We start from the raw sequence: 22,744 nt of genomic DNA on the forward strand, positions 1-22,744 counted from the left end.
GTTTTCTTCTAGAAATTTTATTTCAGGTTTTACAACTTAAATCAATCTATGACTCATTTTTAGTTAATTTTTGTACTTGGTGAGATTCCATATGTCTATTGTTTTTGCTAATTCACAAGTCGTGATTATTATAGTTTTATAGTAAAATCTGAAATCGGGTATTATAAATTCTCCAACTTTGTTGTTCTTTCCTAAGATTGCTTTAACTAGTGTAAATCTCTTGCATATCTATGTACAGTTTAGGATTAGTTTATCAATTTCTTTAAAGCCTAGTTTGAGAGGGATTGTGGTGAACTATAGATTAGTTTTGGGAGGATTACCACTTGAACAGATATTATTTTTTAATTTCTGTTTCTGATTATTGCTAATATATAGAAATACATTGATTTTTGTTTATCGATCTTGTTTTTAGTGAGGCCATAGATTTTTTGTTGTTTGTTTTTAAGGACAATTTTGATTGTGTCTCACAGAAGTCAGCTAAACATATTTGACAGTCTAGTTCTCTGCTTGACTTCTAGAAACTAGAATACATGCAAGAGGTCTTTCTGTTATTAGATTGTAAAAAAAAATTCAGCAGGGGCGATGCTGATTGGAACAAGAAGCAAACGGGAAGAATCAAGTCCTTTGTTGCTTCTCCAGTCTTACAGGACCTCCAGTCTTACAGGACCTGCTGCCTTACACCTCCAGTGTTACAGGACCTCCAGTCTTACAGTACCTCGGCAGAGCCTTAACACAGAGCCAGCTGGCTAAGGAGAAGTGTAGTTTGCACGGTAGCTCCACCACCAGAAAATGAAGTACAAAGGGATAGGTGTAGAGATGAGAGATGGTAATTTAGCAGTTGACACAGTCCACCCCTTTGGCGCTACTCAGCAGCCATACATGTCTTTATACAGATATTTGATCTACTGTACAGAAGGCAAAAACACTCTATGCTTTTGCCTAAGAAATGGAAGTCTTCTTTGTAAAAATGAAGATGTCCTTAGCCTCTTCCCAAAATGAGCCAAGGTCCAGTATTCATTGTATCCATTGCTGAGTGACATTCACATGATCCATTTCTAGGCTACGTTAATTATGCCTCAAATTCATAGTCCCATCTGAATATCCTGCTACTTAAAGACTTAGTAGTAAAGTTAGTCTTTACTAGTAAAACTTGTATGACATATTGAGAAGAGAGAAGAAATTGTTCTGTACACTCATATGAAATCTATAGTAAGCAAAGAAGAAAATATGTATAACTGCTGTAGACCTTGCTTTGGTTAACTAGTTGAGAGATTGTGGTTCATCTTTATAACTACTTTCTTCTGTTCATTCCATATTCCCTTTACTTTTACTCAGGACCTCAGCTGGTGGGGTAACCCAAACCGTCATTAGTGAAGAATATGAATCCTCAGTGGTCTTGCTTTGTTTGTTTTTTTTCCATTAAATTTTACTATTACGCTTGTGTAGGAGATATTTCAGATAATCCTCAGGGTACCAGACAGCACTAGTCCAGTATCTCTTAGGTAACCCATATAAATTATATCAGCTAGTCTAATGGCTTCCTTCTTTGCCCATCCATTTAGTGCAGTGGTTTTCAGCTGAGGCTAGTTTTGCCTCCCAGGGGACAGGGCAATGCCCAGAGGTATTTTTAATTTACATGACTTTGGGTAGAGGGCAACGTCCTGCAATGCACAGAACAGTCCCCAACAGCAAAGAATTATCCAGTTCAAAATGTCGATAGTGCAGAGGTTGAAAATCTTGATTTAATGGCACAGAGCCAGTGTGATCGTGAAACAGTTTCAACTTCTAATTCAGTGACTGTGGTGAAATCATTCTTTCCTTGGGAACCAAGACCTTAAAACCAGCAGATATCAAAGCTGTAGGTACTGGAAGCAAAAATTATGCTAATGGGGTCCTTAGGAGTAATAAGGAGAGAAACCACTTGTATTTACACCGCTTGATTCTCAGACACATGTATTCTGGCTACAGAGAAAACAATAATGTATGTTAGTCCTTGAGTCAAAGGATTTATTTGAGGATTTGGTCTCCAATGGTGCTATTACTGAGTCTTCAGCAGGCCATTCTATTATTCTATTAGACCAACTGCTTCCAGGTGATAGGGTATGTGATAAGGTCAGTGAATTCCAAGGTCCATAGCCCATTCTCGCACTTACTTTGCTGTGAAATGAGTTTTTAAACTTTGCTTGCAGGGGGACTATTGGCTTAAATATCTAATTTTATCTTATTTATGTTCTTAAATTGTCTACTTATGGACTGAAGAGCATATCCACCTCTATAATTTCATTTGCATATTAGTTTTCAGATAAATTGAAGATTAATGTATTATGTAAAGTCTATATTTTATAATATCAACTGATTTTATTTATTTATTTATTTTTAAATATATCTTTATTGATTTCAGAGAGAGAAAAGGAGAGAGAGAGAGAGATAGAAACATCAATGATGAGAGAGTCATTGATCAAGCCTTGCAACCCGGGCATGTGCTCTGACCGGGAATCGAACCCTGATCGCCTGGATCCTAGGTCGACGCTCAACCACTGAGCCACTCCCAGCCGGGCTGATTTTTTTTTTTTTTTTTCTGATTGACTGTAATGGAGTCATTTTGGCATAGGGAGGAAATGGTTAAAAGTAGACTATAGTATAGTGGGTCATCTCAATATGAAGTCTGCAGGACTCAAGCCTGGAAACTAAATTTCTGTTGGCTTTATCCTTTTGTGATGATTCCAAGTTTAGTTTGATTGTATTTTTCTTTTTTTAATGAATGAAATTCTTTCATTCAGTCTCATAGTAACAAATGGCCGTTAGTACATAACTAAATGGCTTGAACTAAGTTAAGTTGCAAACTAAGCACAATGACAGGTGCTTGGACTGTGTTATATGAAAAGCCTCTTCCTTCCCTGTGATGAGTTTAGGATTGTTTTAAATGTCATGCTACAATTAGCACAGAGAATCTTTGTCATTCACAAACTCTTTTCTCAGTCTCAGGAAAGAGGTAAAGCCTGGATTGGAATCTTCACTGACTGCTGACTGCTGCAGTTTTTAATTTATTAAAATTTACAAATTGTGCTAGAATATTTAATTGTTAATATGTTCTTAAAAATTTGAATCCCAGAGGTAAGCCGCGTAGACATTTAGCTGTGCCCATTTGGATTCCACTATTTGGATATCTATTTTCATTTTTAACATCAACTGTGTTATTTTCTCATAACTAGAAAAGGATGATTCAGAAATTTGATTGACGGCTTTTTAAAGAATTGTGTTAGGAAAATAATTTTCACAATTGAATGTAATTTAAATATTAGCTAAAATGATGACCTAAGGGCAAATTGTTTTGGTAGGTAAACACTGCCTTGGAGTTCTGGGGCTGCCAGTGTTACTTATGTACTTTTAAAGTTTTGAATAATTTGAAACTTACAGAAAAGTTGCAACAATAGTATAAAAGCCCTTTATATTCTTTTTTTATCCTCTCCTGAGGATGTGTTTATTGATTTTAGAGGAAGAGGGAGGGAGAGAGGGAGGGAAGGAGAGAGCGTGGGGGAGAGAACCCACAACCTGGGTATGTGCCCTGGCTAGTAATTGAACCCAAAACCTTTTGGTGTATGGACGATGCTCCAACCGAGTCACCTGGCAAGGGCAGCCTCTTATATTCTTCATCCAGATTCACTAGTTATTTATATTTTGTTCCATTTGTTTTATGTTTTATTATTTGCCCTGCCTCCCTCCCTCCCTCGACAGCAAGTTGTAGGCATCATGTTCCTTTAGTCCTAAATACTTCATTGTACCTTAGAATAAGGAAGGACCTCCCTTACTTAACTACAGTACAATTATTGAAGCCAGGACATTTAATATTGATACCAGTACTGTTCTCTTTAATACATGGTCAATATTCAAAGTTCATCAATAGCACTGCCCAAATAATTCACATACTTTAAAAATCTATTTTGTTTTCTACCACCTTCCTGTGTTTTATTTCAGTAGTGATTTTTGAAGTGGCACTTTTTTTTCTTCTTTCTCCTTTGGGTTTCCTATGTGGAAATTATCAATATTGAGCATTGTATACTCTAAGTAAATTACATACCGTGTTTCTCATGCTTAGATGTGTGTAACTTAAGTCTGAGTTGGTGTGCTAGGCTCTAGCACTTAAGCATATTTTGAGCAGACTTTTTGGAACATAATTTTATTTAAAATTTTTTTAGAAAAATATTTTTTAAATTTAAACAAATATGGCTGTATTATGTAATAGAATGCAAGATTTGCATCTCTTTTTAAGATAAAACATGAGACTTCAAAGAAATCATTTATCTGCCAATAATTGAGAGTCAGAATCAGGCCAAATTTCCTTAAGGTAAGGAAGTATCTCTTAGATTAGGCTGGTGTAGTCTAGTCATTTGGCTGTTTAAAAAAAAAAAAAGTATGAAGTTTTTGGATTAACAGTTTTAAGGAAAATCATCACAATTTAAAAATAAAGCATAGCAATTATGTTCATATTGGTGAGAGGAATGATACTATATGCAATATTTCATCAAAGTATCTCTGTCCAGCTCAATAATGGATACCTTCAGTTTAGTGTAGATCAATTTCTTTAGCTAGGTTTTTATTTCTTTTTATTTCTATTAAATTAGAAAACCATAACTTGTGATTATTGGTTGTCAAGAGTAGCAGCAGGTGTTTGGCTCTGTTTAATAGCTTTGGATATTTGTATTGAATGTAAACTAAAATATTATGGAGATATTTTTCACTGACAGCCACTTTTAATGCATTGTTAGATGCTAAATTGATGTACATTTTAAAAGCAAGAGCTGGAAGATTCAGTGTACCAGCTTGAGAGAGAGTGGCAAGCAGCAAGTGACAAGATTCTTCTTTTCTCTTCCATGATTTGTTTCTCTCTCTCTATGCATATGTGTATGTTTGTATGTATATGTTAGGGAGGGAAGGAGGAAAAATATTTCGATATTTTTCTTTAGGGAGAGGATATATATATTTTTAATTAAAAATCTAATTTGCAAAAGACTGCAGTTATAGTTGAAGCTCTCTTTGCACTCTTCCCTGATCCAGATCTCTCCTTCCTAGTGTTTACTACTATTCTGAAGTTGATTTGTACTCTTTCTGCCCTGTTTTTTATTTTTATTATATATGTATGTGTCCGTAAAATAATTACAGTTTACTCTTTTACATAAAAAGTATACTGTAAATATTCTCTACACTTGCTTTTTTAAACCTATTACATTTCTAGATTTGATCCTTGTTTATACATGCTCATTAGTTGATTCAGTTTAACTGCATGTATAATATTTCATTGTATAAATGTCAGTTTATCTATTTCTGCTATAGAGGAACACTTAGTTTGTTTCCAGGTGGTTATTTTTCACAGTGCTTCAGGAAGCATATATTTGCATGTATTCTTTAGTAGTTTTTATCTATGACTTACAGTGTGTTTAAAACTTAGACATGCAAAAATACATAAAACATGTTTGTACAGCTTATAGTTTAAAAATAATACTATGAACACTTGTCAATCCAAATTCAGATTAAGAAGTAAAATGTTACCAGCTACTTGGAAACCCCTGTATGGTCCAGATCACATTCCTTTTCTCCCCCCCCCCACATTTCTTTTTTTCTTTTTTTTAAAAAATATATCTTTATTGACTTCAGAGAGAGGAAAGGAGAGGGAGAGAGAGAGATAGACACATCAATGATGAGAGAGTCATTGATCAAGCCCGCAACCCGGGCATGTGCCCTGACCGGGAATCAAACCCCGATCGCCTGGATCCTAGGTTGACGCTCAACTGCTGAGCCACGCCCGGCCGGGCCCCCCACCACATTTCTTATTATTCCCCTACCACTATCCTGAATTGTATTAAAGAATTATCTTGCTTTTCTTCATAGTATCTCTCCCTAAAAATGTTTTGTTTGCCTGTTTTTGATCTTTACATAATGGAATTATACTGTAAATATTTTTCTGATTTATTCTGTAAGCATTGGGTTTTTTTGGTGTCATTCAGTGTTGTATGTAGTTTATTCAAATTTACTGTTATAGAGTATTTCATTATATAAATATACTACAGTTTTATTTATCCATGCTATCAATGATGGACAGTTGGACTATTTCTAGTTTTTTGCTATTATTAATAATGCTGCTTGTGAACATTGTTATACGTGTCTCTTGTGCATGTGCAGGACTTTAGAGTATATATCCTGGAGAAGGCGGTGGCTATGGGCTTTTTCAGCTTTATTAGGTAATGCCAGGTTGTTTTGTTTTTTAAAGTGATTGTACCAGTTGACAGTCCCACCAGCAATGTATGTATAAGTGTTTCTGTTGCTCTTTGTCCTTGCCAATGTTTGGTATTGTCTGTTTTTTTAATTTTTAGCTACCTGATGGGTAAGAAATGGTATATCATTGTAATCTGAATCTGTATTTCCTTGGCTACCAATGAGGTTCAGCTTTTTTTCAGATATTCATGAACTGTTTCTGATTCTGTGAAATATCTATATATATATCTCTACATATTTCTCTCTCTCTCTCTCTCTCTCTCTCTCTATGTATTTGCTCATTTTTCTGTTTGGCTTGTTTGAATTTTCCTGATTGATTCATAATTTTGATATGGTTTATGTTAGTTGTTGATATTTGCATGTGTTGCAAATGTTCTTTCCAGTTTGGATAGGATTTTTTTACTTATGTATGTTTTAGTGACTGAAGTTCTTAATTTTAATGTTGCTGAATTTATCAAAATTTTATGATTTGGGGGTTTTTATTTTTATTTTTGGTGTGTGTCATTTCCTTCCTTGATGTCATTAAGCTATTTCCCTATTCTAAAAGTATTTTTTTAAGCTTTCACTTTTACACTGAAGTCTTTAATGCATATGGACTTTCTTTTGTGTAAGGATCCACTTTTATTTTTGTCCATGTGATAACAAGTAACTGATTGTTCCAGCCTGTTCATTGAGTAGCCCATTCTTCTCCCTGTGACCTGCAGTGCTTGCTCAGTTGAAAATTAAGTTTCTTTATATTCATGGGATTAGTTTCTGGGCTCTATATTTTGCTATCTGTCCTGGTCTCAGTAACCCACTGGATTATTTATCCTAATTATTATAGCTTTTAGTAAGTCATAATATCAAGTATGGTAAATCCCCCAACCTTTTTTTCAAGAAAAGTCATAGTAGTACTTTTTCATCTTGGTTTTAGAGTCAGCTTTTGATTTTCATGAAAAATGGTGGTGGGATTTTGAATGGTATTGCATTGAGTCTTTGGATCAAGTTGGGGAGAACTGATATCATTTTGATATTGAGGCTTCCTGTTTCAAAATAAAATAAAGCTTTCTATTTTAACTTTTAAAAGTTCATTTCAATTACATTTTATAATTTTCTCATTATATAAATTATCCATAAAATGTCAGATTTTTTCTTAGAATTCTTTGTTGTTCTTTGTACTTGGTATTTTTTAAATTGCATTTTCTGATTGTTTTTGTACAGAAATGTAACTTTTGTTTTTGTATCCAGCAGCTCATCACTTTTCTGACGTATCTCTAGATTCTTTTGGATTTTCTGTATTGCTCTTCTATCATCTGTAAATAGTTGCAGTTTCATTTCTTAATTTTCCATCTCTATAGCTTTTTTCTTTTTCTCTATGAACCCACTGAGGTTTTTCAGTATTGAATAGGAGTAGTGGTGGTGGCCATCTGTGTTTTGTTTTTTATCTTAAAAGGAAAGATTTTATTATTTCACTATTAAATATGGTGTTGTAAATATTTATAAATAAATATTCTTATTAAATTAAGGAAGCTTACTTCTAGATGGCTAATTTTAAAAATTCTTAAATGGATGTTGAGTGTTATTAAATGTTTACTCAGCTTCCTTTGAGGTGATTGTATAATTTTTCTTTCTTTGGTCTGTTTATACTGTTTATCATTGTTTTCTGATTTCTAGTAATGAAATTAACCTTTTATTCCTGGGGCTGTTCTTGGTTGGAATGTATATTTATTTATTTAAATTGAATTTATTGGGGTTACATTGGTTAATAAAATTATTAGGTTTAATGTGTGCGATTCTGTAATACATTATCTGTATATTGGATTGTGTGTTCACCACCCCAAGTCATGTCTCTTTCCATCACCATTTATCCCTCCTTTACTCTCTTCTGTATCCCCTCACCTCTCCCCTTTCCTCTGGTAATCACCCTACTGTTGTCTATCTCTCCGAGGTTATTATTTATTTTGCTTAATCCGTTTACCTTTTCACCCATACCTCCAACCCCCTTCTTTCTACCAGCTGTCAGTCTGTTTTCTGTACCTATGAGTTTCTGGGAAATTTCTTATATTAATTCTTTGGTATTTTCTTTTTCTTTAATTTCTTTTTTTCTCCTTTTTCACATATTGGAATTGATTGATCATGTAATTTTAGAAACTTTTTTCTCTCATAGTGTTTTCTTTTGTTTTTTTCCTGGAGAGGGTCTTGACTTTATCTTACAACTCTTTAATGTTTTATTTCATCTGTCTGTGGAGAGTTAACATTGCAGGCCTGAGACTGTTACCCTCAGAAAGTTCTGCTTGCAAGGTTGTCTCTTGGCTGGTGTCTGGGAGCTTGGATTTTGGAAGGGTTCTTAGCATACCTTGATAAGAATGGTTCTCTGTGCTTAAATTGTGCCAATATGATTTATGCTGAACACCTGATTTCCATCTGGGTGCCTGGAACTTTGGTATGTGTTAGACAGAGGGCACCCCCAATAAAAACCCTGAGCACCGAGTCTCCAGTGAACTTACCTGGTAGACAATATTTCATATGCGTTGTCATAACTCATTGCTGGAGGAATTTAGCATGTCCAGTCTTACTTTACTGGGAGAAGGCTCTTGGAAGCTTGTATCTTATTTCCCCTGGAACTTGCACCTTTTCCTTTTGCTGATTTTGCTTTGTATCCTTTTGTTGTAGTAACGCATAGCTATGAATGTGACTATATGTTGGGTCCTGTGGGTCCTTCTAGCAAACCGCTGAACCTGGGAGTGGTCTTGGGGAGTCTGACACACTGTCATATTTAACTTTCTGTATGTTCTTTACTGTTCTTTATTCTCACTTGCTCTCTCTTTTTAAAATAGCATTCTTTAAAATTTTTCCTAATGTTTCAGGATGTATATAATTATGTGAGTGTGAAGTTTTGTCCCCGTCGATGCCTGCATTGTCTTTTTTCTTTCTCAAAATTCATGTGTGTATGTATTTCCTTGGTTCCCTTTCTTTCATGTTGACAAGCCTTCCTTATGCCTGGTGATTCTGGGCTGTCTGATCTCACTTGAAATATTTTCTCTTAAGTGTGAGAGAATTGGAAGCTTATGTACATGAACTTTACTGTAGGGGAGTTTGTGATGAGGCAGTTTTATTGTTGAAAGCCCTTCAAATGCAGGTCTGGTCTTTGGGCATTGTTTCAAGTTTGTAAGATACAGATGAAGAAAGTAGTTGCTTGATTTTTCCTCTGAAATCACCAAACTATCTATAGACCATGCTGATAGACTAGCAGAAACCACACGGCATTAGATAATAAAGATGTTGTTATTAAAGGAGATAGAGTCAGTGTAACACACTGCAGTCATGCACTACATGGCGACATTTTGTTCAGCATCAAACCACATATACAACAGTGGTCCTGTAATATAATGGAACAAGATGTCATGTAAGAAATAGAAGAATATATGGCTCAGGAGAAATTTTTTTTCCCTCTAATGGGAGCAGTGTCTGTGAGGCTTGGCAATAGATTCTCACCGCACCTCAATTTTGAGTGCACAGAATAGTGACTTGTTTCAGCACAGAGGGTTCTAACCACCCCCACCCCAATCTAGCTTGATGGTCTTCAGAGTATATTACTGTAAATTCTTTGTTGAGAACCTAAGTTCCTGTACAAGGACACAGCTCCACAAGAGCTGCCTTAACAAGTATTAAGTGCCACTGCCACTTTAGTAAAAGCTTTCGGTGGTAATGTGGACCCAGCCTGTCCCTGTACTTTGGAAGTATTTTCAGGTTGTAATGATGTAAGGCATAGATAAAGATGTTATTTCTTCCATCAAATCAATGCTAGAGAGAACCCTTTTTGCCAGATAGTGTCAGTGGAACCAAAAACAAAATTCCAAAGTCAAAATACTGAACTCCAACAGATCCATAGATACAGAGAACAAGCTGATGGTTACCAGTGGGCGGGTGGGGGGGGGGAGGGGAGGGTGGTTAGGGGAAAATATTTGCATTAAAATAGCAGGAAATGTGACAATATCCATAATAGTTTTAAAAAGGTATTGAGTCCTCAGTTCTATACCCTCTCCATGTTAAACACCCTCTTTTTTTTTTTTTTTTTTTTTAAATGAATACCACAAAGTTCCTTAATCTGACCACTGCGCCAGCATACAGCAGCCAAAACCACAGTGCCATGAGAATCCCCTATGTTCCTTTATCTTTCCATCTTGGTTTCTTATTCCTACTGATCCTCAGGCCACCTTTTACTCCCTCCTGACAGTCACAATGATGCTTATTTATGCCTTGCCTAGCCAGCTTCTCCTCAATATTTCCAATCAGTGCAGTCCGGATCCCTGTTCGTGGAGCAGCACTGACAGCTTCGATGTTATAGACAGGAAGCAGGGGGAGAACTTGTGGGACAGTGTTTATAAAGTCAACAGTAGTGAACAGTAATGCCCTAGACCTTCACATTCACTCACTACTAACTCACTGACTCACCCAGAGCAACTTCCAGTTCTGTAAGCTCCATTCATAGTAAGTGCCCTGTATAGGTCTACCATTTTTATCTTTTATACTGTATTTTTCCTGTATCTTTTCTATGTTTAGTTATGTTTAGATACACAAATACTAACCATTGTGTTACCAAGACCTACAGTATTTAGTACAGTAACTGGCTGCACAGGTTTGTAGCCTAGGAGCAATACCATATAGCCTAGGTGTGTGGTAGGCCATGCCATCTAGGTTTGTGCAAGTGCACTCTACGATGTTCGCACAACGATGAAATTGCCTAATGATGCATTTCTCAGAAGGTAGTCCTGTTGTTAAGTGATACAAGACTGTAGTTCATTCTTTTGTTTAGCAAGCACTTATTAATTGCCTTTTAAGACTTAACCACAGGGGATAAAACAGGTTACAAGAAAGATACCTTCTCTACTTCCATGGAACTTGCATTCTTGCATGAGTGATGAATATTAAACTTATCATCTGGTTATTTAATTACAGTTCTTTTAAGGACCATATAGTAGAAGTCAAGGAGGTTCACAGGGCATGTATGGGATACCTGTTCTAGGGTTCAAGAATGGCATCTCTGAAAATAGAATCAGAGAATGAGAATCGCACCTCAATACATGAATTAGAGTGGAAGAATGAGAGGAGAGTGGCAGAGAAGGAGGCCGAGATTAATCCGAATAATCATAATTGAAAGATTAAATGAGGTGTATCATGTGGTTAGTGCCTGGTACTTGTGCTCAATAAGTGTTAACTAGTTTATTTACAGGAATGTTGTATTGGATGATCAGATGGAGTACCTCTAGGATTTAATTTGTAAAAATAAAAGTTTTGGGTCAACTGTACGCTGAAAAATATATCTGTAGAATCATTTATCACCAAAAAAAATTCCTTGTAGTATAGAAATTTTGGTGTTTGAAAAGTATTGCTAGGGCAGAGATCATTCTTCTTCACAGTTACATCTGCAGCACCCAGCATAGTGCCTAACACAGAGAATGTTCTCAGTCTTTAAACAAACAAAACAAAACAAAACAAAACTGGAAATGGTACTAGAATTTCTGGGTAGCATAAAGGCTAGGAAGGATATGTGATTTCAGATACATGAAATACTTTTCTTTTTTTTCTTCTAAGGCACTTGTTTGGTGGTGTTTTTTCACTAGAATTATAAATGGTCTTCTGATTAGATTTAAATATTATCTTTTATGCAACCTGTAGCCAGCAGGGATCTGTTGGGACAAAGTCTTATTTTTCTTGTGGGGGGTCTGTGATTGGTGTCCTCTAGCCTTTCAGCCCTTCAGCTCACACTGTACTAGTTATCTATTGCAGCAAAACAAATTACCTCAAAAATTAGCAGTTTAAACAACTGACATTTATTATCTCACAGTTTCTGTGGGTCAGGAAATGTGAGAGTGGCTTAGCTGGGTACCTCTGGTTCAGGGTTCTCTCTTGAGGTTACAGTCAAACTGTTGGCTGGGGTTGTAGGCCTCTGAAAGCTCGACTGGAGGAAGGATGCGCTTGTAAGTTCACTTGCCTGATTGTTGGCATGAGGCCTTAGTTCCTTGCCATGTGGACCTCTCCAAAGGCCACCTGAGTATCCTTAAAACATGGTTCTTGGCTTTCTCTAGAGCAGATGATGGGGGGGGGGAAGAGAGAGAGAGAGAGATTGAGATTGAGATTGAGATTGGAGGAGGGGCCCGGCCAGGTGTGGCTCAGCGGTTGAGCGTCGACCTGGGATCCAGGAGATCGAGGTTCGATTCCCGGTCAGTGCACATGCCCGGTTACAGGCTTGATCAATGACTCTCTCATCATTGATGTTTCTATCTCTCTCTCCCTCTCCTTTCCTCTTTCTGAAATCAATAAAGATATATTAAAAAAAAAAAAAAAAAAGATTGGAGGAGGGGGTGGAGAGGAGACTAGGCAGTCGAACATGAAAGCCTCCGCCTTTGATAACCTAATCTTGGAAGAGATACGTCATCACTTCTGTGGTGTTCTACTAGTTAGAGTACCAACCCTGTTAAAATATGGGAAGTGTGAATATCAGGTGCTGTGCTCTTTTCATTTTATCCTGTCAGGTTGCACAGTTTAGATCATCCCATTACCAGTGATCCTAACTTTGATCACTTAATTAAGATGGTGAGACAAGCTTCTCCATTGTGAAGTTACTCCCTTTCCCTTGTACACACACACACTCTGTATGGGGGTTCTTAGACACTAAGTATTCCATTCTTATCAGGCTTTCAGTTTATTTATTAATTTCTATGAGTACAGACTAAAGGCTTTCTTTATTTATTGAATATTTTATCATTTGTTTTCAGGTTCAGATTATTCTAGATTTAGCCAGTGAGAGCCCCTTCAGCCTGGCTTCTGTATCCTTTTTACATCTTTACCATTCTTTGAGTATTTCCCTTCTTCCTGGATGAACAAAATATTCCAGGCTTTGCACAACTTTCCTTGTGTCAGGGCTGGAATTAGCTATTTTTCTAAAGAGGCCTGGTTCTTTTTATTGGAGAATGGTATTTAGAAACCAAGATCTGGGGGCTAGGTGCACTCATTAATACTGAGTTGTCTTTGTTTCTAAGTCCTCTTAGTGGACAGAACTAAAGAATGTGTGTATTCATATTCATCTGTTTGTGTGTACATATTTATATCAATATTTAGTTTTATATGTCTACATTGAAAACTGTATGTTTATGCCATCTCTAATTTTAGTTCAACACCAGAGGGGTCTTTGTAATTTCCCCCCTTCTTTATTTGTAACATCTTTCCTTAGCAGTAGGAAACCTGGCTCTTGTTATTCTTAATATATTTACTTATTTGATCAGTCCCCTTTTATGTAACCAACCTGTCATCACATGTTGTTTCCCTATCACCACCTACTCCTAAGCACAGATGCCCTACTCACTCTGCTTGAGCTCCAGCAACCCTTGCTGTCCCTCAGCCCCCACCCCCAACCCTACTGGTTGTCCTTACCTTGCTCAGACTCGTATACCTTCCCCTGTGCTGTCTCCCTCTGTGAACATCCTCCTCACCCTGCTCAGACTCTGTGCTAGAACATCCCCCTTCCCACCATGCAGAAGCCCAACACAGTCCAGCACCCCTTGCTGGGTCCCACTCTTGTCTTTTCGTCCCACTTTTACTTTGACACCTTCCCTATCCCATTTGGGCTCTGACATCCTATGTGGCCTGCTCTCCCATGCAGATGCCTTTCTCACCTGCTTGGATTCTAATATCCTGTGCCTGACTTTGCTCTCTATGGGAGTCCCTCCTTACCCCGTTCATGTTCTGACATTCTTTGCTGGGCTCCCTTCCACATGCAGGTTCCCTCTTCACCTTCCTCATGCTCCATTTCATCCAGGTGAATGCCTTACTCACCCTGCTCATATCCTACATCCCATTTCTATCCCACTCCCCGCCCCCCCCCCCAAATGTCTACCTTGCTCTGCCCCTCCTAATGGCTTTTGTATTGAATTATTACACTGAAGGGAAGGGAGGTAAGGGGAAAAGGAAGAGCCAGCCTTTTTTATGGATCCAAGTTCATGTTTGACGGAAACACATCTTCCTCTTCCTTGGAGAATCTGGCAAGGACATATGGGAATCTGCTTTTGGAGCTTTGTTAGTGGTTGGGACTACTTGGTATAAAAAGGTTCTTTATTTTTGAGTCAGGGGCTTCTATGTATGAAAAAACTTGAGTAATCTATAAGTTCAGAATAATAAGATGGGAAGAAACTAAGGCAGGAAGTGTTTAGGAAGGATGATATTGGAATTTACTTATTGACAAAACTGGTTTGGCTCCATGTTAATCTCCTTGTCCCCAAATACCTTTAAAGCATTTATATTAAAAACCCAGTTATTTAACATCTGTTTTTTGAGCTCAGTGTTAAATTTCAGAATGTTACCACACTGTTTTCCTAACTCAAGTCATTCATGTATCAGTTTAGCCATATCCTGTATCGTTTACTTAGCTTTAACAACTTTAAGTTCTTTTGCCTTTTTCACTTAGGCTTATCAAAGGAATAATATCTTTGTAATCATAGGTTTGATATGCTAATTTTATTTTTTAAATCACATGTTAAAATGAATGTAAAACTTAAAATTTTTGAAGTCTATTAGATGTTGTATAAAGTCATAATACATACCAGTGTTGCAGTGTTCACCTTGGGAAATGTGTTAATATAACTAGTATAAATATTTGATACCTTCTCCTGATTTATGTTTTTATTTGGTATCTACAGCTGATGTGTCTTTTTTTCCTAGTTTGATTTTTCCCCCCTAGGTGCTTTTCCCTGCAGGCATGATTTTTTTCTTAGCTTTCTCTCTCATTAGCTGGAAATTTATATTAAGAGAATTTAATGTCATCCCCACCCCCATCATGGTCTGAAGGACCTTTTAGAAACTGGTTAAAATGTACACAGAGAAAAGATTTTAGCCTGTGACCTTTTGAAGAATTTTCTGAGTGCAACTAGAAACAAATTATCCATTGTTCACAGTGCTTTGCTTAATGTTATGCCTTCTCTTGCTAAATCCTCCTATTTGTTGAAATCTTGTATCTTAAGTAGCTAACAGCTTGTTAATACAGATCTTCATTAAAAGGTGATTTTTTTTTTTTAATGTAGTTTCGATCCTCTACATTTCTGCCATAATATCCAAAGATTTATGTATGGTAGCATGAAATGTTTAAAAGAGAGCTTAATTTACTTTCCCTCTCATTTGGGAGAGTAGTGCATGCCAATTGAAAATAAGAGGAACGCATAAAAGTAAAGAAAAAGAAAAAATACCTCAGGCTTCTCAAATACAATTACCCTATTTTTTAAAAATTATTTTGTCCCTTTTATTATTTTATTCTTTTTAAAAAATACCCACTTTAGACTTAGTCATTTCCTTATGTGTTATGTTTTCTAATAGTACTTAATTTTATTTTGGAAAAATGTAGTTACAAAAATGGTCTAATTTTATTTTGTACTTTAAAAATTATTAGTAAAATGAGCATATTTTCATGTATTTACTGGCCACGCTCATCTTCTGTGAATTGCTCTATATTTCTTCAACAGTTTTTCCATTGAATAGTATGATTAATATATAATACAACTTTATGTATTAGTTATGTAAACCTTTTGGCTGCTAGTTTTTGCACATTATTTTTTTAAAGGTTTTTTTGTTTTGTTTTTTAATTGACTTTTAGAGAGGAAGGTGGGGCGGAGAGAGAGAGACATCAGTCGGCTGCCTCCTGTGTACCCAAGGATCAAGCCTGCAACGTGGGCATGTGCCCTGACTGGAAATCAAACCCAAGACCTTTCAGTGCACAGGATGGCACTCAGCCAACTGAGCCTCACCTGTCAGGGCTGTGCATTCTTTTATTTTCTGTTACTTGTCTTTTTCTTTGTCAGTGCTGTAAGTGTCCTCCCACCTCCTTTTTTAAAGAATTTAAACATTTTTATGTAGGCAAATAATATCTGGTTTTTTTCTTTATGGTTCTGCATTTTATCTTGTTAGGAAAACCTGCCTTACCTTGGTATTATAGTATTTTTCCTAATAGTTTTGTGGCTTTGTTTTTTTCACAGTAGCTCCCCCCCCCCATGCACATACATTTTAAAATTTGGTATAAGTTGTTTTTCCAGATGGATAGCCAGTTCATCTGGTAATGTTTTATTGACGTATCCATTCATTTACCACTGATTTGAAATACTGCCTTTATTACATTAATGTCTATGTACATACTAATAACTGCTTTATGTCTTTAATTAGTTTTTGCTTATTATGTACTGGTTTTGTTATAAGAGTTCAATAGAATGTTTCAGTACCTGATAATGCAAATCTTCTCTTGTTCTTGTTTTTCAAAAATTTATTGGGCATTCTCACAGACTTATTTTTAGTGAACTTCAAAATCAGCTTGCCATTTTAAATAGTCCCCTCCCCATCTTCCAAATCTATTATAACATCTCACAATTTCTCCTCTACTCCTACTAGCCTAACTTAAGCTACCATTTTCTTTTGCCTAAACTATCTTCTAATATACAGCAGCAAGAAAGCTCTTGTTAAAAACATAAGTCAGTTCTTGTTACTTCTTATTTACATCCCTTCAGTATTTTCTTCTCTCTCTCTTTTTTAAAAAAAATATATCTTTATTGATTTCAGAGAGAGGAAGGGAGAGGGAGGGAGAGAGAGATAGAAACATCAATGATTAGAGAGAGTCATTGATCGACTTCTTCCTGCACTCCCTTGACTGGGGATCAAGCCCACAACCCGGGAATCGAACCATGATCTCCTGGATTCTAGGTCTATACTCAATTGCTGAACCATCCCAGCCAGGCTCTTTTCTTCTCTTTTGTTTATCTATTACTGCATAACAAACTACTCCAAAGCTTAAAACAACCTGTTTGTTTTGCTTTCAATTTTGCAAGTCAGAACTTCACGATAAGTTCAGCTGGGTAAGTTACATGCTGTTGGGTGGGATGACTGGGCTGGAGAATCCCTCCCTTCCAATAACTCCTTCAGTCACATGTCTGATACCTCAGTGCCTTTTGCCTTTTTCTGTACATGGCATGTCATTCTTCAGAATCTCTGTGTGGACTGGGCTTTTCACAGCATGGTCTCAAAGTAATCACACTTTTTACACAGTAGCTGGCTTCCAGGAGGAGGGAAAGAAAAACGGCCAAACCAATTAAGGGCTGTTCCTGCCACAGTGTCTCTTCTGCCTTATTTTATTGGTCAGAAAACAGTCACAGACCTGCCTAGATGCAGACAAACAAACAAAAAAACTTATTGCAGGAGAGCATGTGGGATGACAGATACTGTGACCACATTTGGAAAATATAACCTGCCACATCGTCAGACTCGGAGTATATTCAAAGCTCTTAAAATGGCCCATCAGGCTTTCCATGATCTCACTCACCTCTGCTTTTCACTCTGACCTTATTGCCTATGTTTTCTTCTTTTGTTACCTTTGCTTTAGCCACAGTGGCCTTTTTGCTGGGCTTTGAATATGCCACACTCCTTCCAACATCAGATCTATTTTACCCTGCCACGTCTGCCATGAGTGCTTGCTCTTCTGCAGATCGTTGCATGGGTCTTCCCATTCTCTTACTTGATTTAGGTCTCTGCTCAAACGTCACGTCTCCAGAAAGCTTTTCCTGACCACCTTCTCTGATAAAGTCTTGGTCACTTACTACCTACTCTCTGCATAGATTTTTGTGCTGCTTATGGGAGCCTGGAGGCCCTAAATACATGCCTGGCTTCTGAACAAGTTGAGAAATAAAAGAGTGACAACAGACGGAGGCCAAAACATATATAAAATAAATAAATAAAAATTTTACTGATCATTGTGGTGTTGGAGACCCAAATAAGCCTATTAACTGCATCTCAGAATTAGGCAGACTTACCCATCCAATCCCAGCTAGTGTTGCTCACTCTCCTCTGCAGTGGTAGGCCAACTCTTGGCATGTTGACGTAGAGGAAAATTCTTGTACTCTGTAGCAAGCCTCTTCCCAAGTAAAGAAGGGTAGAGCAGAGTTGTGCATGCTCAGTTATTTGTCTCATTTTTTATCTGTCTGACTGACTAAAGTGGGATAAAAGGAAGGGAATAAAGGAAGTGAAAAACAGGATGGATGGCAGCACTATTTACTAAAAGAGAAAACATGGTAGGAAGATTACAAATTAAATTTTAGGAACACACTGAGTTTGAAGTGCTTATAAGATACCCATGTGGAGATACCAAATAGGCATTTGGATAACACATTTGAAGATACAGATTTGGTAGTTGTTTTAGTTTCCTAACTGTTATAAACATAGTGGCTTAAAAAAACCCACCAAATTATCATCTCACAGTTTTTGTGAGTTAAGCAAGGATCTGGGCATTGGTTAGCTGGGTTCTCTACTCAGGCTCTTACCAACCTGAACTCCGGGTGTTGGTTGGGGCTGTGAGTTTATCTGAAGCTTGAGGTCCACCCAAGCTCACTGGTTGGTAGAATTTAGATTCTTACAGTTGCAGAACTAAGGCCCTCAGCTTAGAGAGGCCACTTGCTGTTTCCTGCCATGTGGCCTTCCCCACAGTAAGATAGTTTGCTTCTTCAACACCAACAGAAAACATTTTTGCTGCTTTAAATATCTTTTATGATTCAGCTGGTTTGGACAGGCTCATCCAAGATAATCTTCCATTTGATTAACTCAGATTCAACTGATTAGGGACCTTAACTGCGTCTATGAAGTCCCTTTTGCCATAAAATAGGGCGCGCGCGCGCGCGCGCGTGTGTGTGTGTGTGTGTGTGTGTGTGTGTGTGTGGAGAGAGAGGGAGGAAGATTGATTCATTGATTATAAGGACTTGAGTTACGTTATGGAGGCTGAGAAATCCCATTATCTGGCATCTGCAAGCTGTAGGCCTAGGAAGGTCAGTGATGTAATTCAGTTTAAGAACTTGGGGAGCTGATAGTGTAGATTCCAATCTGGGTCTGAAGACCTGAGAACCTGGATTGTCCAGGGCAGAAGGTCAGTGTCCCAGCTCAGCCAGGTGGAAGGGGCTATTTCTTACTTCCTCTGCCTTTTTGTTGTATTCAGGTCCTCAATGGATTGGATGATGCCCACCCACAGTGGGGGGTGGCAAACTGCCTTACCAGGTGCATCTATTCAAATGCTAATATAATCCAGAAACACCCTCATAGACACCCTTGGAAATAATGAACAACGTTTAGCCAAAAATACCTGTGAACTTTGTGATCCAATCAAATTTACACATAAAATTAACCATCACAGAGGGATTTGGGGAGATTCACAAGCTACATTATAGCCACTGCTGACTTCTAAAATCCCCCCTTTTTGATCTTTCAGATTTTTCCTCCTTCATAACCTTTATAATTAACATTATGTAATTCTGTAGCTTTTGTTCAGCCCCCCTTAAATGCTTCCCCTCTTTTCTTTAGTATATCTTTACTATCAAATTAGTCACCTATTATTAACTGACCAAGCAGACTTGGGTATGCTACTCAGTCTTTTTTTACCTTTAGTTGCACCATTTAGAAATAAAGTTGGACTGAGTTTTGTTTTTTCACAGAGGAACCTCAGTGTTCTCGATTAGCATTAGCAGGATCTAATAAACAGTAAATATGTTCATGGAGCTTTCAATACAGAATGCTACTCTTCAACAGAGTAGACGTGAACTTCTTGGTAATGCAACGTAACTCATTCTTAGGTGAATGTAAATGCGGTCCCCTTAAAGGATATACTTTTTCTTGAGATTTATCTGTTTGTTGTGCCTTTACTCCCTCAACTGTGAACCTGAGAGTGGTTATCTTATCTGAGTCAGCCTTACTCTGTTTATTCCAGGTTATACAGTTTGTTCTCATTTTTTAACAATCTGCAGTTGTTTGCCATTGTTGACTAGAGGTATGGGACATAGATTATTTTTTGTCTCATTCTGTTAATGCTTGAATTCAGTATATAAGGGAAAGAATTGTGTGCATTTTATTGCATACATTCTCTGAAATAATTTTTAAGCTACAAGGAAATAGCTCTATTTCTGTGAGTCATCATTCTTTCTTATATAGAGCTGGGTAAGGATTTAATTTTGTAGATAGAGATTTATGATTTTCAGAAAGAGAGCTGCAAAAATTGAAATCTCCAAAGAATTTTAGATTTACTATAATTGCTATTATATATAGAAAATTGGAGCTTGAGATACTAATGTAGGTAACTGGTTGATAAAATTTTCCTAAAATCTCATGATTTTCATTGAGGAATAGAGTTCTTTTCAGTCGTTTTCAAGTGTAAGCTAACATGTATTTTCTTTCTTTTCTTTTTTTTTTAGCTTCCAATAAAAACAGGACAGCAGAACACGCATACCAAAGTCAGTACCGAACACAACAAGGAATGTCTTATCAATATTTCCAAATACAAGTTTTCTTTGGTTATAAGCGGCCTCACTACTATCTTAAAGAATGTTAACAATATGGTGAGTAATTGGATTACTTTTCCTTTGGGGAGTTTACTTTGGTTTGTTTTTGATTTAAAAATTTGGAGCAGCATATTTTGAAGTATGGAAAGCCATTTTTTTGTAAACATTTTATTTTGTGGATAAGCACAGGTAACCTTTTAATTTTCATTTTAGTTTTTGATTCTTTGTCTTAGATACTTCTCTTATCTGTGACTTTCCTTTCCATTATTTTTCTGGAATTAGGCTTTCATGTAGATTTTACGTCATATGTGAATTGACCATAGTAATCTATTTTAATATTCTCCTCATCTTCTTGAATATTTACATATTAAATTGTCCCAGTCCTAAGTAGATGACAAATAAAATTTGACCTTATAGTCCTAAAATGTGAGATTGCTTTTATGAAAATATTGTTTTATTTCCTTTACCCTATAGCTTGTGACAGATTCTACAGTAGTTAGAGCACCCGTTTTTGAAGTGTCCTCAAATACCACTTTTCTGAAGCTACTCCATTGTCAAAAGCTTATAATTGCTGCTTTCCCCTCCATTTTATAAAATCTGTTTACATTTCCTAAACTTCAAGGTACTCCAGCTGTTCTCTTTCTGTACCTTTGAACGTATTTTTCCTGTGTCTCAGGTGATTCCTTCCACTCTGTCAATTCCTATGTAAAATTTCCTTCATATTCAATTCAGATCAGCTGACCTGGATATTTCTTGACTAAATTAAAATTGCTCTGATTGTCTTTAGTACTTATAACCACAATTTGTACTGTTTGTTTTGAACTATGAAACTGACTTCTGGTTGTAGATTGTGAAAATCACTCATATTTTTATAGTCACATCATCTTTGGTGTGCGTGGATTTGTTTGTTTTAAAAAAAGCTAATTAGACAATACTTGAAACTTACAAAATTGATAAAATGGAGGTGTGAAAAATCATTTACCTTACCAAAAAATTTTCTCTTTATGGAAGTAAAGATTTTCTGAAAAACTGGGAGCTTTTAATAAATATATAAAGTGATTTACAAAAATACATTTAAGATTTTGTGGAGCTCTTCTGTTGCAGTGTGTGGGGCACAGTGATAGAATTTTACTTATATAATAAGTGGCCATGCTCCCATTTAGATTGAAAATATTTTAATATTTGGAACCTTCTTTTCAAAACAACTGCAAAACAGTATTATGATATTGACATTCATTTAGTTCTTATTGAGTAAATTGAATTGTGGAAACCATAGTCTCTTGTTGGTGAATAGTGTATGGTAAATAGTGTAGTTTTCAATTTAAGAATAGTGAATGCTTAAAATTCTCTGTAATTGGTATTATAATATTTTTTTGCTGTAAGAATTTAGACCTTAATTATTTTGTGGCATCAGAGTGTGGTTAAATGCTCCATTCAAGATTCTTGTATCAAAATCCTACATATTTTTAAAATATATAAACCAATGTATCTTCTTTTACTGTTACAAGGCTAATGGCAGACTGTAATGAATGCCAGCAGTTTTGTTTGCTTGATCATTTATTTTGTGTGAGCATTAGGCTAAAATTAGAAATAATAGATTTAAATATAGTATAATCTGGGTGATAAAATGGAAGATTATTGATTTTCTTGATCCTTAGCCTCTCACTTTTCAGATGTGTGCTGATTTGTAGTGGGGAGTAATAACCAACTTTTAGTGTTCTGAATATCTTTTCTCTTAGAGAATATTTGGAGAAGCTGCTGAAAAAAATTTATATCTCTCTCAGTTGATTATATTGGATACACTGGAAAAATGTCTTGCTGGGGTAAGTCAATTTGTTCTTCAGTAGGCAAGTTTTGTGAATTTAATTTTGAGTTGATGTGATGTACCTTTAAAGTATAGGTGTGGACAAGAACAGTCATATGGACTTATTGTCTAAGACACAGATATGAATTAAAATATATCTATATTTTTTTATTGATTTCAGAGACGGGGGGGGGAGAGAGAGAGAGAGAGAGAGAGAGAGAGAGAGAGAGAGAGAGAAACATCAATGATGAGTCATTGACCGGCTGCCTCCTGCACGCCCCCTGCTGGGGATTGAGCCTGTATCCCAGGCACGTGCCCTGACCCTGGAATCCAATCTCGATGTCCT

The 22,744-nt window shown here is 36.5% G+C and overlaps 1 protein-coding gene across 5 annotated transcripts in view; it reads left to right on the top strand.

Annotated features, from left to right (window-relative positions):
- Nucleotides 1-22,744, top strand: part of NF1 (neurofibromin 1) — a 193,387-nt gene that overhangs the window by 16,697 nt on the left and 153,946 nt on the right. For all 5 annotated transcript variants that reach the window (XM_087826026.1, XM_087826030.1, XM_087826028.1 and 2 more), the window contains exons 2-3: nt 20,508-20,651; nt 22,334-22,417. In XM_087826026.1, coding sequence (XP_087682152.1) covers nt 20,508-20,651; nt 22,334-22,417 — 228 coding nt within the window. The remainder of the gene's footprint in view (nt 1-20,507; nt 20,652-22,333; nt 22,418-22,744) is intronic.

The sequence above is a fragment of the Miniopterus natalensis genome, chromosome 17 (assembly GCF_054644295.1).
Source record: "Miniopterus natalensis isolate mMinNat1 chromosome 17, mMinNat1.hap1, whole genome shotgun sequence".
Lineage (NCBI taxonomy): Eukaryota > Metazoa > Chordata > Mammalia > Chiroptera > Miniopteridae > Miniopterus > Miniopterus natalensis.